The sequence below is a fragment of the Pimephales promelas genome, chromosome 1 (assembly GCF_988280905.1).
Source record: "Pimephales promelas chromosome 1, fPimPro1.hap1.1, whole genome shotgun sequence".
Taxonomy (NCBI): Eukaryota; Metazoa; Chordata; class Actinopteri; order Cypriniformes; family Leuciscidae; genus Pimephales; species Pimephales promelas.
The window spans coordinates 11472722-11489452 of NC_142769.1; the positions used below are offsets into that span (position 1 = coordinate 11472722).

Sequence of the window (16731 nt, forward strand, 5' to 3'; positions counted from 1 at the left end):
GGTGTTAAATAAAAACCTTGGATTATTTTGGTTATTTTCTATTAGTTTGCGGAGATGCTCAGCCCTGGCTGTTTTTAGTGTCTTTTTATAACGTGACATACTGTCTTTCCACACGATTCTAAAGACCTCTAAATTAGTTTGTTTCCATTTACGCTCTAAGTTGCGAGTTTCTCTCTTGATAGCATGCGTAGCACTGTTGTACCATGGTGCTTTAGTTTTCTCTCTAATCAGGTAAGCTATTTGAGAATCTATCTATAGTGGTTGGAAGGATTGTTCTGCCTGGTCTATAACGTGGTGCAACATGACATTTCAGCAGTACGTATTATGCAAGTCACCATGTAATCATGCATCCAGTGACATCATCACTTTGCGGTATAATATCTATATCAGTTGGATTGGTTCCATATGATATAATTAAATCTAGTGTATGATTTAGACGATAAGTGGGACCACTGACCTTTTGTTTGACCCCAAAGGAGTTTAATAAATCTGTAAACACAGCCCCTAACACATCATTTGTATTGTGTATGTTAAAATCTCCAACAATTATTGCTTTATCGACATTCACCAATAGATCCGAGAGAAAGTCTGCAAACTCTTTTAGGAATTCAGCATGGCCCTGGAGGTCTATAAACCGTAGCCAATATGGATTTTTTTCTTACATCTAAGAGCGTAACATTAGCACAATACTGACAGAAAAATACTGACAGAATTTTCATTTTTGGGTGAACTATAACCCTTAAGTTTTATAAGCTCAAATGCTCGCCTTGCTCTGTTCTGTGATATGCGTTCGTGACTCTCCTATTTGAACTCGTTCATCAAGCGTGCATGCGAGACAGATGTTGAGCTCCTAACGGCATGGTCCTAACCGCGCACGACGGCAGAGGTAAGCAAGCGAAAGACCTTGCGTGTCTATCGCAACACTGTTAGCCATTGGATCTTGAACCGTTTGGTTCCCAGTGAAGTCCATTATATGTAGAAAAATCCTGGAATGTTTATCATAAACCTCAATTCCTTTTCGACTGAAAAAAGAAAGACATGACATATTGGATGACATGGGGGTGAGTAAATTATCAACAAAGTTTTTTTAAAAGTTACTCCTTGCAGTTAGTTTATTTATTTATTTTTGTTCTGTTTAATACATCTGCAAATCAATGCATTTTATGTTAATGTATTTTGTTTAGTTTTCATAATGCTGTACTGATGTAGTGCATTAAAGTTTATCTTTCAAAGAGTGTTTGTGTGTTTTGTAGAAATAATTTTTACTGGGTTTTATTGAATTAAAATGTTTAACTGTATTTTTAATATATTATTTTCATATTAAATGGTTTTTGGAAAAATATATATTTTTACTATGTCAATAGTGGGTCCTATAGTGTTCTACTAATACATTATTAATAAGCTGAAATTATATTTAAAATATACTCGGAACAAGCTAAAAATATACTAATGCTGTATTTCTAAAGTCGATTTAAAGTGTATTAAAAATACACTTTAAAGAAGTGCTATTATATTACATTACACTAAAAGTACTTAAATTGGTTCCATTTTAACACAATTAAGTATAATAAAATATATTACAATTACCTTAAAATTGAACTTAAATACATATTAAAGTACACTTAATATACTTGAAGTTGTTTCAATTTAGCACATTTGATACATACTTAATATGGAGCTACACTAGCATATCATAGTTTAAATATATTTCCTTTTCACCTGGGAATTGCCACCTAATTCGAACAATACAATGTTGACACTTGACACTTTCTCAAAAGAAGATTCATATAATTTTAGCATTTTATTCTCGTATTCTCTTCCTCGTATAATAAACATCTGGTAACACGTTTAGATCTTATCGTCATGCAACCGATCTAAGCGCCACTGATTAATTCGGTTCATTCAAGTCAGGTGTTCGACTTTAATCCCCGCTTTTATAAACGGCCTTCATGGAACAATCCTCGGCTGTGCTCTCATTAACTCTCTTATTATTGGCAAACGTCATTAGCGCAACTACATGCAGGTGGCATGAGTGAAGCCGACACGGTCATCAAGCAATTAATAATTCGAGCACAACGTAAAAAAAAATCACAATAAAAACGCATTGGTAGCTGTTAGGACGTTTGGAAAATCATGAACCCACAGGTAGGCCTAGTTAAGAAAGAGGATACTGTGCCGCGACTGCAGTTGTTTAACTGCTCTTATGCTGAATGTGGCGCGACATTCACTCGACAATGGCGTCTGCTGGAGCACGAGACTGTGCACACTGGTGCGGTGAGTTGTAATACATTAAGTGTTTAAAAAACGCGTATTAATGATTCTAACTTTCTATGATCATATCCTTTTGTTTTTTGTTTTTGTTTTTTGTTTTGTTCCTTTAGCGACCTCACAAGTGTGCATTTGTGGAATGTGGACGCAGCTTCACCCGTAAGTCGCATCTGACTCGGCACGTTTCGGTCCACAGCAGCGAGAAAAACTTCAAGTAGGCAAAATTGGGTTATTAAATGTGATCAGTTTAAAATAGGCTAGAGAATTTTGTATATTTGTCCGCGGTGTCCTACCGTTAGACCTGTTTTAGGCACATGCTACTTTAGTCTCAGCACTGCGTGGGTGACTTCTGTTTTGTTTTAACATTTTTCAAAATTCTTAATTTTGAGGTTATGGCATTGTATTAATTGAGGTTTATTATCTGTGGGCTACTTTAGTCATGTGAAAATTGCTAGGGAATTCTTTTAAGTCGACCACAAAACGCTTAAATAGCTATGACATGATGAGCAAGAAAATGTGGCCAGTTTAGAATGAAGGTTCTTAATGTGTAAGCCCGTAAGACATTATTTTCTTTGTTTTAGTGATTTGAAAACGTTTATCATTGAGCAGGTGCACTGCCGCTGCATGTGGCAAAAGCTTCTACGCCGCAGATAAACTTAAGAGGCACGTGCGTTACGCGCACAGCGAAAAACGCGATTACTTCCAGGTTTGACTTCCATTTTTCCCTTCCCACCAATTTAACGTTACTGGCTCTTGACGCATTTTGCTGTTTGCGACACAAGTAAAGCTTATCAAAATGAAGTCTTCCTCCCCAGTGTAAAGAACGTCAGTGCACAAAGATGTTCAGGAAAAGACGAGCGTTAAAACTGCACCTGGCGACGCACGGTACTTCAAGTTTCAGGTGCGTATGTAGCATAAGAGTTTTGTATAATGCTTTAGAACTTTGACAGCTGAAGGTAAAATATGGAGGAAATTTTTGTTTTGCACAAGATGCTCGAAAAGCGGCTGTGGAATGAGGTTTAAGTCTCACGTTGCGCGGAAAGCTCATCATAGAAGACACACAGGTGAGGATTCATCAATTCTTTAAATGTTCATTTTATTGGCATTTACTGAATAACCATTTTTGATTTACTTGATTCTTCAATGTTAAGTGTACTTTCAAGTTAATTATATAAATGAGACAAATGTAAAGTGCACTGGAGGGAATATTCTGTTACTTTTCTGTACAAGCTTCTCAACTCCCAGGCATCTAAAATTGGAGGTCCTGAGATTGGGGAGACCTAATCACTCACAACGCTTTTTGACTTTCTCAGTGTAAACTTTGGGTTCGAAGTATTTACACTTCCCCTGCATTTTCTCAGTTGTCCTTACAATAATAGTGTATACTTTTTTTTCTTCTTCTTTACCCTGAAAAAAATAAGTGAAATGTGACAATAAATATAATAGACTTTAAATAAGTTTTTCATACAAAATAACAGCTTTTTTTTAAATAATCTTTTTGGTGTTTGATTAGGGTTGGAGATCTGTGCAGGATTGGGCACCTCTACTGTAGCCTATAACTGTGTTTTCTGGTGTTTGTTAAATTCAAAGTTAATGTAATTAAAGCTGTTATTTTGTATTTAAAGTTAATTGCATTTTATTAAATTTTAGTCTTTTTTTTATTAATGTGCATGTCACATTGTACTTAAATTTTCAGGGTAAACAAAAGAGAAATCCGGGGGGAAAAGTATACGCTGTATTAATGAAACAATTATAGTTGAAGTGTGAAATTAGCAGGATTGGGCACCCCTGGGCTACAGCATAGTTAAAAACATAATTAATAATTTCTGAACATTGACTCTTTATTTGCTTTTTTATGGTCTCAATAGAATAGCATGATAGTATAATAGTTTTACCTACACAACTTATTTAAACCTTGTTAGTGTCTTCTGCTAGTTGGCAAAGCATTAAATTGCAACTGTTAAAATATCATTAAATTAAATGATCAGATTAGTCTAATTTGAAAACACAACATAGATAACATTAACATTTACTTTTGCTCTGGTTAAATGTCAAGTGAGATCTTCCAAAGTTTTTGAATTTAATTTGTCTCTATAGTATTGAAATGTAAACTAGTAAATGCACTATGTTTCAGAATGCTAGCATGTATGAAAGTATTTCAACGGTGTCACAACTAGCCCCGTGTTAGGTTGTGCCCCGCTCACCCATACTGCAAACTTTGCAATACTGGAACTTGGCAATATTGGAAATGGCGTTTTATTGAATAGACCATGATGGGTTATGCCATCCATTTTCTCTGAATCAAGACCTAGTTGGCCCAAACCCAAAAACTCTTACCCACTATTCAATTTTGGCAGTGTGCAGCCTTTTAAAGGTTGTTAAACTTAAATAGAATTTTCAATATCAGGTTACTCTATTGGTATTGTAATGAAGTATCACTCAAACACCTCTGCTAATACTTGCTATAAAACAAATAGCAGAAAGAGACCACTTAATTCCACCACTTAATAACCACTAATTCGAACTGGTTTGACAATGGCCACCCAGTAACTGTTTCTTCAGGTTATCGCTGTCTTTATGCTGAATGCCCCATCAGTGTGCACAACTGGACTAATTTACGGAAACACATGGCGAGTCACCCAGGTAAACCAGTGAGAACTTAATTTATTAAATGTTATCTGCCAGTACCTTTCCAGTTCCCATGAGTGCTATGCATTCTCCTTGTGCCTGTAATGGGTTACACGAAAGCTCAAGTCATATAATTTTGTCAACAGCATCATTCTGCTGTATGGTATGTCAAAAGGCCTTCCGAAAACGTGATGCCTTGAGGAGGCACAAGCGGACTCATGCCTTGCAGAAACCAGTTTTGGTATGTCCCAGTCAAGGTTGCCAGGCATACTTTTCCACAACCTTCAATCTGCAGCACCATATTCGAAAGGTTCATCTGCAGCTGCTCTCACACCGTTGTTCCTTCCCTGGCTGCAGCAAGACTTTTGCCATGCGTGTGAGTACATTGAGGAATGTGGTAGGGATGGTAGAATGGTCTTGTGGTGTCAATTAGAGTAGTAGTTACAATTTCTTCAAAAAGACTATCACATGTCGATATAGTTGAAATACTCCTATTTGTAAAGAAATTTACCTGAAACTCACTACTCTGCACTCTTTTTTTTTTTTTTTCATCTCTTCCCTTAAAGGGGGTTCCCAGGGCCAGCATTGGAAACTAATATGAAGACAAAATTGAATCTGTAGCAAAGTTTGGTTTTACAAGTGGTGTTAATGCATGCAATACATTTTTTCAGTTTAATGTTTTTTTTTTTTTTTTTAAATATTTAACGCAGCCTGGGCAATAAAATGGTGTTTATCGAAGGTGCACTTTTTTCGATTTTAAAAATAGAAAGTGTCCAGCATAATGTTCTTAGTTTCACACTTATTTAATCTAAAGACGCGTACTATGAGTAACAAGCAAACAGACAATAAGTTGTTGCTGTGAGGTTTGGTTGCACCATTTGACAGTCAGAACAAGAAGTTGAATTGTAGGTGTGTGTTAGGGAGCCGTATTAGTAGCATACAAGATTCAATGATTTAGGTATTATGTTTTAAGGTTTATTAGCCTATCCAGTTGAACAAACTCAATTCTCTTGACAGAATAACTTTATGGAGCTTTAAGATGGATTAATCTATTCCGTTTATGGTTTATTCACTGAAGACTGTGACGTGTTTAACTTTATTCAATTTCTGTACATATCCGACCTGTTAGACCTTCAAGGTCTTTGTTGAATAGTGAGGTGGCATTTTGATGTAGAACCCGGTAGCACTGCAATGTGCATTTTCTGGTCATCTCTGTAAAGCTGCTTTGAAAGCTATTGTAAAAAGTACACTATAAAAAAGACGTGTCTAATTTTGAACCGTTACACCTCTAATGCTATACTTAATGGATAAAATTGAGGTAAAAATCTTCCAGAAATACCTCCGCGGCCACACGCACTCATGTCTTCAAACAACACGAGCGAGCACTGTGTTGCTCTCTCTCCCGAGCTCGCGCATATTAATCAAATCATTTGGCACGATAGTAAAAGTTTGGAAGACCGCAGTTTCACGTGGAGCATTTGGAGATTTTTAGAGATTACAGACTCCATGAACAACATCTCAATACTAAATTATAAAGGCCGTCTCATAGACAAGCCGGTGCATTTCGACGATATGGGAAAATTAAAGCCCATGTTATTATTTCTAGTTTTATGGTAGTTTTATCATTATTTTGAATTAATTTGACAGACAGCATTCCCAGATGTGGACCAAGCTAGCGCCTTTCAGAGCTGCCAACTCTCACAAATTCACAGCGAGACTCACAATTGACACTTTTCACACACTCTCACGCCACACATCAATTTTGTAATGCACAGAAAAGGACACGGAGACCGATCTCAGCTCTCAGATTTTGTTAATTTTATTATGCAATTCAAACAATAAATGCAGTTTTGGCGCTTGTAAATGTTACACGACCAATCCCTAGCACATGTGAACCGATCATCTCTACTAGCTAGCTGCTAATGGTAAAAGAACACGAACACTGTTGAAAGGTACAGTATGTTACAACTTACCAAAATGTATTCCTCAAGCATAATATCAACCAATAATTTTTTTAACTCTTCCCTGAACTGAAATGTTGTAGTGGGCTGTATTTTCCACACGACTGACATGGTTCAAGTACACACAAGCCGTGCGTGTTACTCGTGTATTGCAGTTTGGCTGGTGGTTATGTTGCCAGCCCGCATACAGCCTCCCTTGGCCGAAACTGGTATTACGACACCTGCCGGGCCGGGGCTAGTAATTTAGCATGCTAATTTACTTGTCATTAAAAAAAAAAAAAAAAAAAAACCAATCAACCTTATTTCTTGTTCTTTTGGTGTGTGTAGCTCATTTTTGGGATATTTTAACCTCAATTTTTACAGAGGGCACCTTTAAATGTGAAATTACAATATAGAAGTATATTAAAAACAATGTTAGGAGTGGATTAATTATGATTAATTACAAAAGTGTTTTAAATTGATCAATTGACAGCACTAGTTTTTACTCTTAACTCATGTTCTATAATGTGTTCGTAACTCTTATCTGTGCTTTTTCAACAGGAAAGCCTCGTCCGCCACATGTTACATCATGAACCTGATGTGGTCAAACTCAAGGTAGGTCTATCCCTTAAGAGTATGATGGGTTGAAAGCTGCTTGAGCTATGACATGCTATACATTACCACATTAACAAATCAAGTTTAATGTTGGTTTCTTTTTATATAAAACGCCACCATCTCTGTAACGCTTGTATTCTTATTTAGCATCCACATAAGCGGAGCAGTAAGAGTTGGCAGAAACGATTGGAAGGGCGGAATCGACGTCCTCTGGTTGAAGACCTTCACTCTCTCTTTTCATTGCGCATGAACATCACTCAGAGGGCCAAACTGGAAGCTGATCTGACGGGCCTGTTTAATGAGCGCAAAATCCCACACCACATTGATCCTGAAGTAAATCTGCGAGATCTTTTCAGTATTCGGGCGACTCCAAAGGTGGTTGATCAAAAAAAATAAACCCCCACACACTTTTTTTTTAAATACTGTGCTGACATGCACTCAGTTTGAAAATGATGTTTTGTTTAATGTTAGTACTCGGAAGTACAGATTTTGTTATTGGGCTACTGAGAGCAGAAATTAAGTTTTTGTGAGTTTAAGTTCTCTATGGTAAATAAAAGTAGTTCTGTTTTGTCAGTCTGGCTTCTGCACATTTTTTTATATCTATGGATTGTAGTGTCTTGGTTTGAAATACTTTTTCAAAGTGGTAATTTAAACTTGCAGATATTATGTGACAAGCTGCATGTTTTGATTTGCACAAATAATTCAATAGATGGGTTTTTATTTGAAGTTGCAGATATTTGTAAAGTGACATTCACAAACACCAAGTTTATTGTGCATTTACTTTTGCATCTTCTTTACTATACAGTCACAGAGAAGCACTTGCCTCACATTACTAGGATGTAAACTAGCATTTACTATCATTGTTTTTCACCAGTATGTGCTTCCCTTGGAAGATAATGGAATCAAGGAGTTTTCACTTATGCTGATACTGTCAGGCCTATATATTTTAGTATAAAATACACAAATCTAATGAAATGCATAGTTGTATGGCTGTACTTGTATAACTGAAATAGCTCCCCAAGAGGTGTTTCAAAGATTACTGAGTGCAATGGCTTGCCTGAAAAGGACTTTAGATAAACCCATATACTTTACTTTATATTCTAGAAGAAAAACTAATGGTTATAGGGAATTGTGTTGGTTAATATCTTTAGGAATAAATACATACTTCACGAAAACCATTACAAATTTTGCAGTGTGACGTTATACTTCAAAATGCTAAACCTGGGCAGGCAAACATTAACTTTCAATTTGTGTTCTCATTTGCACACAGCAACTCAAAATTGCTCACACTTGTTTAAAATTTTTAAAACTTATTTAATTTTTTTTAGCTCGTTAGTTTAGATCGTAATTAGATATGAAATGAATGCCAAATAAGGGTGTGGTTAACTTTGATTGACAGCTGATGATGGGCTGGACCGAGTAGACGGCACAACAAAACACGCATTGCTGGATAAAGCTCAATGAAACCTCTATTGTAGGTATGATAAATAATGAAGTTGTATGTCAAGTCAAATATATTTATGTAGTGCTTTTCACAATACAGATTGTATCAAAGCTGCTTCACAGTATCAATCAAGACAACTTAACAGTGTTTGTTTATTCATGAAAAAAGACAATCAAGTTTGGTAGAGCTGATCAATGGATTGATGGGTCATTTAATTTGAATATCCCCAACTGAGCAAGCCAAAGGCAACAGTGCCAAGGAACTGAAAAACTCCATCAAGTGACCTGATGGCTGTCCTAAAACTCCATCAGATGACCCCATGGAGAAAAAAAAAACCTTGGGAGAATCCAGGCTCAGTTCTCCTCTGGCGTTTATATATGAACTAGAGGCCAAATTTACAGTAACTCTAAGATAAAAAAATGTATATGAATGCCAGGCTAAATAAATGCGTCTTTAGTCTAGTTTTAAACTGGGAGAGCGAGTCTGAGCAACAAACCATATCAGGAAGGCTATTCCAGAGCTTCGGAGCTAAATGTGAAAATGCTCTCCCTCCTTTGGTAGACCTGGATATCCTAGTAATGACCAGAAGCCTCGAATTTAGTGATCTTAAAGAGTGCGATGGATTGTAGGGCGCTAGAAGATCTGCTAAATAGACTGGAGCTAAACCATTTAGAGCTAAGTCAAAAGCAATACCTTGTAATTAATACGGAACTTTATAGGTAACCAATGAAGTGATGATAGAATCGGTGTTATATGGTCATACTTTCTTGATCTAGTAAGAACTCTAGCAGCTGCATTTTGGACTAACTGTAGCTTGTTTATTGAGGATGCAGGACAACCAGCTAATAAAGCATTACAGTAATCTAGTCTCGAGGTCATGAATGCATGAACTAACTTTTCTGCATCAGAGACAGAAAGCATGTTACATAGCTTAGCAATGTTTCTAAGGTGGAAAAAGGCTGTTTTTGTAACATATGAAATATGAAATAATATAACACCCAGGTCTTTTACTGTAGCGGATAAAGTAACAGGGCATCCTAATATGTTAAAGTCGTGCTGCGAAAGGTTTTGTGGATGGTTTTTGGAACCGATAAGTATTACCTCTGTCTTGTCTGGATTTAATAAAAGAAAATTACGCGTCACCCAATCTTATATAACAAAATTTGGATATTTGGATAGTTGGATAATTTAGCGTATTCATCTGGCTGTGATGAAATATATATTTGAGTGTCATCAGCATGACAATGGAAACTAATTCCATGTTTCCTAATAATATTACCTAGTGGCAGCATATATATTGAGAATAATAAAGGGCTTAACACAGATCCCTGCGGCACTCCATAGTTTGCCGAAGTTATGATCGATTTTTCTCCATTTAAGTAGACGAAATGGTAGCGGTCAGATAAGTATGACCTGAACCAGCTTAATGCTTGTCCTTGAACACCAGTGTAATTCTGTAGTCGATCTAAGAGTATTGTGTGATCTATAGTATCGAACGCAGCACTAAGATCAAGTAAAACTAGTATTGAGATACAGCCTTGGTCCGAAGCTAGAAGTTGATCATTTGTGATTCTAACAAGCGCAGTTTCAGTGTTATGATGTGGCTTGAATCCAGACTGAAACTTTTCATAGATGTCGTTTTCTTGCAAGAAAGAGCCGAGTTGAGCGGACACAACTTTTTCTAATATTTTTGACATAAATGGAAGATTTGAGATGGGTCTGTAATTTGCTAGGTTATTTGGATCTAATTGTGGTTTCTTAATAAGAGGTTTTATAACTGCCAGCTTGAACATTCTTGGAACCTAAAGATAAAGATGAGTTAATAATATTAAGAAGAGGCTCTTCCACTATAGGTAACACTTCTTTCAATAGTTTAGTTGGTATAGGATCTAAACATGTTGTTGTTTTAGATGAAGTGATAAGTTTATTTAACTCTTTTTGTTCTATGGTTGTAAAGCATTGTAATTGTTCTTGCGGGGTGATAATTGCGGCTGAATTATAAGGCGCAAGCAGCAGAGATTGAGAGTTTACGATTGTTATTCTGTTGCTTTCAATTTTCTCGGTGGAGAAGTTCATGAAATCATTACTACTAAACTGTAAAGGGATATTTTGTTCAGGTGTCGTCTTTTTATTTGTTAGTCTAGCCACGGTGTTAAATAAAAACCTTGGATTATTTTGGTTGTTTTCTATTAGTTTGCTGAGGTGCACAGCCCTGGCCGTTTTAAGGGCCTTTTTATAACGTGACATACTGTCTTTCCACGCGATTCTAAAGACCTCTAAATTAGTTTGTTTCCATTTACACTCTAAATTACGGGTTTCTCTCTTTAAAACATACGTAGTATTATTGTACCATGTTGCTATACTTTTTTCTCTGACCTTTTTTAATCTAATGGGTGCAACAATATCCAATGTTCTAGAGATAATGGAGCTCATAGTGCTAGTAAGTTCGTCTAGTTCATCTGTTTGTTTGGGTTCAGGCAGCAGCTGAGTCAGATCAGGTAAGCTATTTGAGAAATGATCTGGTGGATGGAAGAATTGTTCTACTTGGTCGATAATGTGGCGCAGCATGTCATATTACAGCAGTACGTAATATGCAAGTAACCATGTAATTGTCAGTGACATCGTCACTTTGAGGAATGATATCTATATCGGTTGGATCAGTTCCATATGATAAAAAAATTAAATCAAGTGTATGATTAAGACGATGAGTTGGTCCGGTGACATTTTGCTTGACCCTGAAGGAGTTTAATAAATCTGTGAACGCAACCCCTAACGCATCATTTGAATTATCTACGTGAATGTTAAAATCTCCAACAATTAATGCTTTATCAACGTTGACCAATAGATCTGATAGAAAGTCTGCAAACTCTTTTAAGAAGTCGGCGTAAGGCCCTGGAGGTCTAGTAGCCAATGCTAGAGATAATAGGGATTTTTTCCTTACATCTAAAATGTTACTCAGAAAACTCCTCGTAGGTTTAATTTGTTTGAAGTACTTGTGCTAAATGTTACGCTTATAGCCTAAGCATGAGCCCCGTCTGACCGGTAGTGGCGGCGGTGTTGCAACAATCAACAGAGATATCCTTAAAGGTTCTCTAAGCGATGTGGGGCCAAAACATTTTTTGTCACATACATCAAACGTCTCCTCACTATCGGCTAGCTGCCTGTCCCCTAAACACACTGTAAAAAAATGCGGTCTCTGTAGACACCACAGGCTCCACAAACGGCAACAAAAACAATCATGTCTCACCCGGACCACGAAACCTAACAAACAGTGTTCCAGCCAATCACTGGCAAGAAGTATTTGAGGGTGGGTCTGGGCAACCCGATCTCACGACCAAGTCGTACGAATTCGACGAATGATTAAAAAGCGGCTAATTCGTAACAATTCATACGACCTCACTCGTACGAATTAATACGATTTTGCTAAATCGTACATATTTTACGAATTGGCCAATTCGTATGAATTCGTACGAATGATCTACCCCTTACCCCGCCCCTAAACCTAACCGTCACGTGGGTTTAGACAAATCGTACGAATTAGTACGAGTGAGGTCGTACGAATTAGTACGAATTAGCCACTTTTTAATCATGCGTCGAATTCGTACGAATTGGTCGTGAGATAGTGTTGGTCTGGGGGGTTAGTGCGCGTGCACATGAAGGGTGTGTGTGTGTGAAGGAGAGAGAAGCATAAGAGGGAAGTTTGAAAAATGGCCGAAACACGACCAAAGAGACGTCGTTCTGAGGAACAAATTAAAAAGAAGAAGGAGTCGGATAAAGAACGTGCGAAGTTCCGAATTTACATCGGTAGCAAAGCTTTTGAACGATGGCGAGAACTCCGGCGGCAGAAGGGCTTCCAGTCCGACATTCAGGTTGCTCTGTTTTTGCTGGACAGGAGAGTAACGTTAAATTGTTTTTTTTTTCTTCTAAATTGACGCTGATGTTCGCCAAACCCACACAAGGATTAGCTAGAAATGCACGTTCACAATTATATCAGGAAGGACGGAAGGGAGGGGGAGGAGATGAGATGCGGAGGAGGGAGGGTCTAGCTAGTTCCGCATCACAATCCGTACACGAAAACTCGCTTCCGGGCACGTAAAAACGTCAGAGCAACCCTTAACGGATTAGACCAATGAACTTTTGATACGTCATTTACTGGGGGAAGGTCTTATCTTTGTTTCTATAGCTTTGATTGGTTTATTTTTGGCCTATGAAATGCTCATAAATGGCGATTTGCTGAGGCAGCGCTGGGTGGGGAACTATGTTACGCGTCACAAGATTCCGTACAGTCATTGTTGGGAGCGTAACATGAAACCGTACAACGGGGATAAACAACGTTTATGGACACCCTGCCTCATCGTGCAGTAGTTAGATTTCATTATGACACAATTTACTTCACATTTGACTCTTTGGGTGACTTTAAAGTCCTTAGCTGCTATCGCTGATCTGCAAAATATTGTTCATTACGGAAAATGGCGCGTTCGGTCACCGCAGGTCGTTTCCAAGACCTTGTGAACTTAGTTTTTAAACTGCCGTTTAAAATGGGATTTTATTAACTTTATAAGACACATTTTAGGTTAAAAATGTTCAACACCAATAACCATTACGTTTAACTTCAATACTATTTACCACATGACCAAAACTTCATTCATTTCATTTGCTGACTCTCTTCCCTCCTTCACCGGTATCTATGCGAGATCCCTGCCCACCTACATTTTTAAATGTCACTCAGGTGTCATTGCACTTATCGCTAAAATGTCGTCTTCAAAGGGCGTGGACTTCGACAATGTGTGAAGAAAATCAAAGATGACAACACACATTTTCCAAAGGTATATATAACTTTAGTTGACCTGGAAGTGATTAATTGTACATTTGATTCAAAGGGTCACTGTACGGATTCATGTTACGGAAGCGTCGCTGTACGGATTGTGATGCGGAACTGCTAAGGATGCTCGATAACTTCCGCCGATCGTAGAGTCCAATGTAATACCGAGAATTTAAATTGAATTTTATACTCCATGGTTATGCTAAAGAAACGTTAGTCACAAAAACAGATAAAACAGACACCCCTCGTTGTGTTTATGCTTCTTTTTAAAATTATATTAAATAAACATAATATATAAAATTACATCTAAATGTATGTATGTTTCGTTTCAAAGACAGGACCCAGACAGCAAACTGACATTGAATCAACGTGGAAACGACGTCTCTCATGACATTGAAACAACGTTGATTTTGCTCATCGAATTAACGTTGAACCAACGTCAGACACGGCATTCTTCAAAGCTAAATGATAATCGAAAATTGGTTTGCTTTCATAACGTTGAAACAACGCGTTGATTTCAAGTTGATTTTCCGTTAGTTTTGAAAGAATGACGCGTCTGACGTTGGTTCAACGTTAATTCGATGAGCAAAACAATGTTAGATCAACGTTGTTTCGATGTCATATTTCCACGTTGATTCAATGTCAGTTTGCTATCTGGGGAGGCCAGTAAATTTTGAAGATTCTCCCATAATCCCGTTTTCCTCAGTTTTCCTCCGCTTTAATCTCCACAACCGGAAATGGACGAGCATCCTTGCGTCAAATGCGGAACTTATGCGTGCATATCATAGATATGTATAAAGGCTAGATATGTCGTCCACGCTGCTGGACAATGGAGGTCGACGTCTGCACCTGGCGGCCATCTTGTCACAGGTAGCTCGCTCACTCGTAACATTGTGTTAATGGTACATGTACTATTTAAATTACCATAACTTGCTTAATTTTCTACCGATTTTCAAACGGTTTGTTTTGTAAACGTCAGAGATGTAGTTATGACACTACATACTTATGAAAAAAAGTGTATAAATAAATAATCATCCAGATAATTATAGCCACGTTAATAACGTTTGTAAGAAACCAAACCGTTTGTAAATCCGTCAAGATTTCAACTAGATAAGAGTATTTGTGTTCGTGCTGACCACTCATCTTACATCAGCTTGTCTGTGACAAGATGGCCGCCGGTGATGACGATGGAAACTCCGCCGTAACACATCTAGCCATTATATAGATTCTTTGCTTGCTGTTTTGCTTTTATTCTCGTGCACTGACTCTTTCACTAGCTGAACAGCCAATCAAAGTTCTCTCTTTCCCCAACGGCCCGACGCCGATTCAACATGTCGAATCGCGCGAAATAAAGCATGGAAAATACACGGTCAAGCCAGCCGCTAAAAAAATAAGCGTGTGCGCCTAATTACTATGAATACGGTAATTTCAGACACAGCAGAGAAAGAACGCGCTTCAGAGCGCTTGAGTAGCCTACCCAGATCGATCGATCTTTCTTTCTTTCTTTCTTTCTTTCTTTCTTTCTTTCTTTCTTTCTATCTATCGGTCTGTCTGTCTGTCTGTCTGTCTGTCTGTTACAAAAAAAAATTGTAATAAGAAAAAACTATGGCCAATTCTTATAGGTGACGTCCCATTCAGTATCACCTCATATCAAACAATCTTATTGTAGCATTTTGAAGAAATGTCCCATCCCATTATTCGACTTTAGAGGGCCATAAATACCTTATTTCTAATAAGTAGAAAAAAATGTCAGTTCTTGTAGGGGACGTCCCATACAGTATACACACCTCATATCAAACAATTTTACTGCAGCATTTTGGAGTCACATTATTTGACTTCAGAAATACCTCTTTTCTAATACAGTTTTTCTCCGTCGCTTTGGTGCATTTATCACATCACTATTTACATTTGCACAACAGTTAATGCAGTTCTCAAAACAATTAGTACAAACTGCAAAACTTAGTTGATAACCTGCAAAAGTGTATCACTTGCTCAAAATGGATTACTCATTCCTCAAAAGCAAGTATTCATATCATTGAAAGTGTCAGTGTGGTCAAGATGAAAAGTCCTAACACCAGTGTTTATGAACAAGATAGTCAAATGGCTTTGTCATGTTTTCATTATGACAGTTTACTCTGTAAGTGTTTGCCAAGTCAGTGACGTGCCGCACTGATTTGCACTTCCAGGAGCAATAAATATTATATATTAATATAAAATAGGTTTAAAATTATATACATGTTTTAATCTCACATCATCTGTCCTCCTCACTGTTCTTAATTGTGTGAAATTTCAAAAATAGGTAATTTTTAGACTATTAATGTGGTCAAATGTCATACGGTCAAACGCAATTCACTTAAAGTTATTTAAGACAATTGTATTTAAAATTATTAATAATGTTTAAAAATGATAAAATTTTTCATTTGGCATATTTTTTCAAGTCTTAAGATAAGCATATTAAAGTATCAGTAAGATAGTCCTTTCAGAAATGTCATTAGTATCTAAAACAAATTGTTCCGCAAAAACACATTTTCCCTATGTCATACGGTAAAACAAAGTTTAGAAGCCATTTTGGAACTGAATATTAATGATGACATCACTCAGAGGACCCCTGAGGACCAGCCAAGTTGAAGGCAAGTTTAAGATTTTGCTCCTACATTTGGGGTAATTTCACCTTTTCCAAGTGAGTTACATGTGTCACAGATTTGGGTGTCATATGGTCAAACGTCAAAAAAGGGTTTAAAACATTTAAAATTTGAAAAAATATTTATTTACAGGTGAAATATAAAGTTTAAAAGTCAAGGTAAATGGTAAAGATGGAAGGAGGTGGCCAAGCAACTGCCTGTTATAAATGACACAGCACAAAACTGTCATAAGGGCAAACAAAAAATGTCTTACAGACAAACGATTTTACCGTATGACATGTTGTTATACCATATGACACAGAGCATTTAACTGTTATTTCTTAATTGTTATATCACATATATAGTTTGTACGACTACTATGAATTAATATTA

General features: G+C 37.1%; 1 protein-coding gene across 1 annotated transcript; it reads left to right on the plus strand.

Moving 5' to 3' along the window:
- Positions 1–2120: 2120 nt before the first annotated feature.
- Positions 2121–7866, plus strand: 42sp43 (P43 5S RNA-binding protein). The gene is given in 10 exon segments (XM_039653648.2): positions 2121–2274; positions 2382–2482; positions 2878–2974; positions 3084–3169; positions 3259–3332; positions 4831–4911; positions 5043–5272; positions 7398–7451; positions 7599–7683; positions 7686–7866. Coding segments are annotated over 10 exon segments (996 nt in total). The 5' UTR covers positions 2121–2133; the 3' UTR covers positions 7733–7866.
- Positions 7867–16731: the final 8865 nt, after the last annotated feature.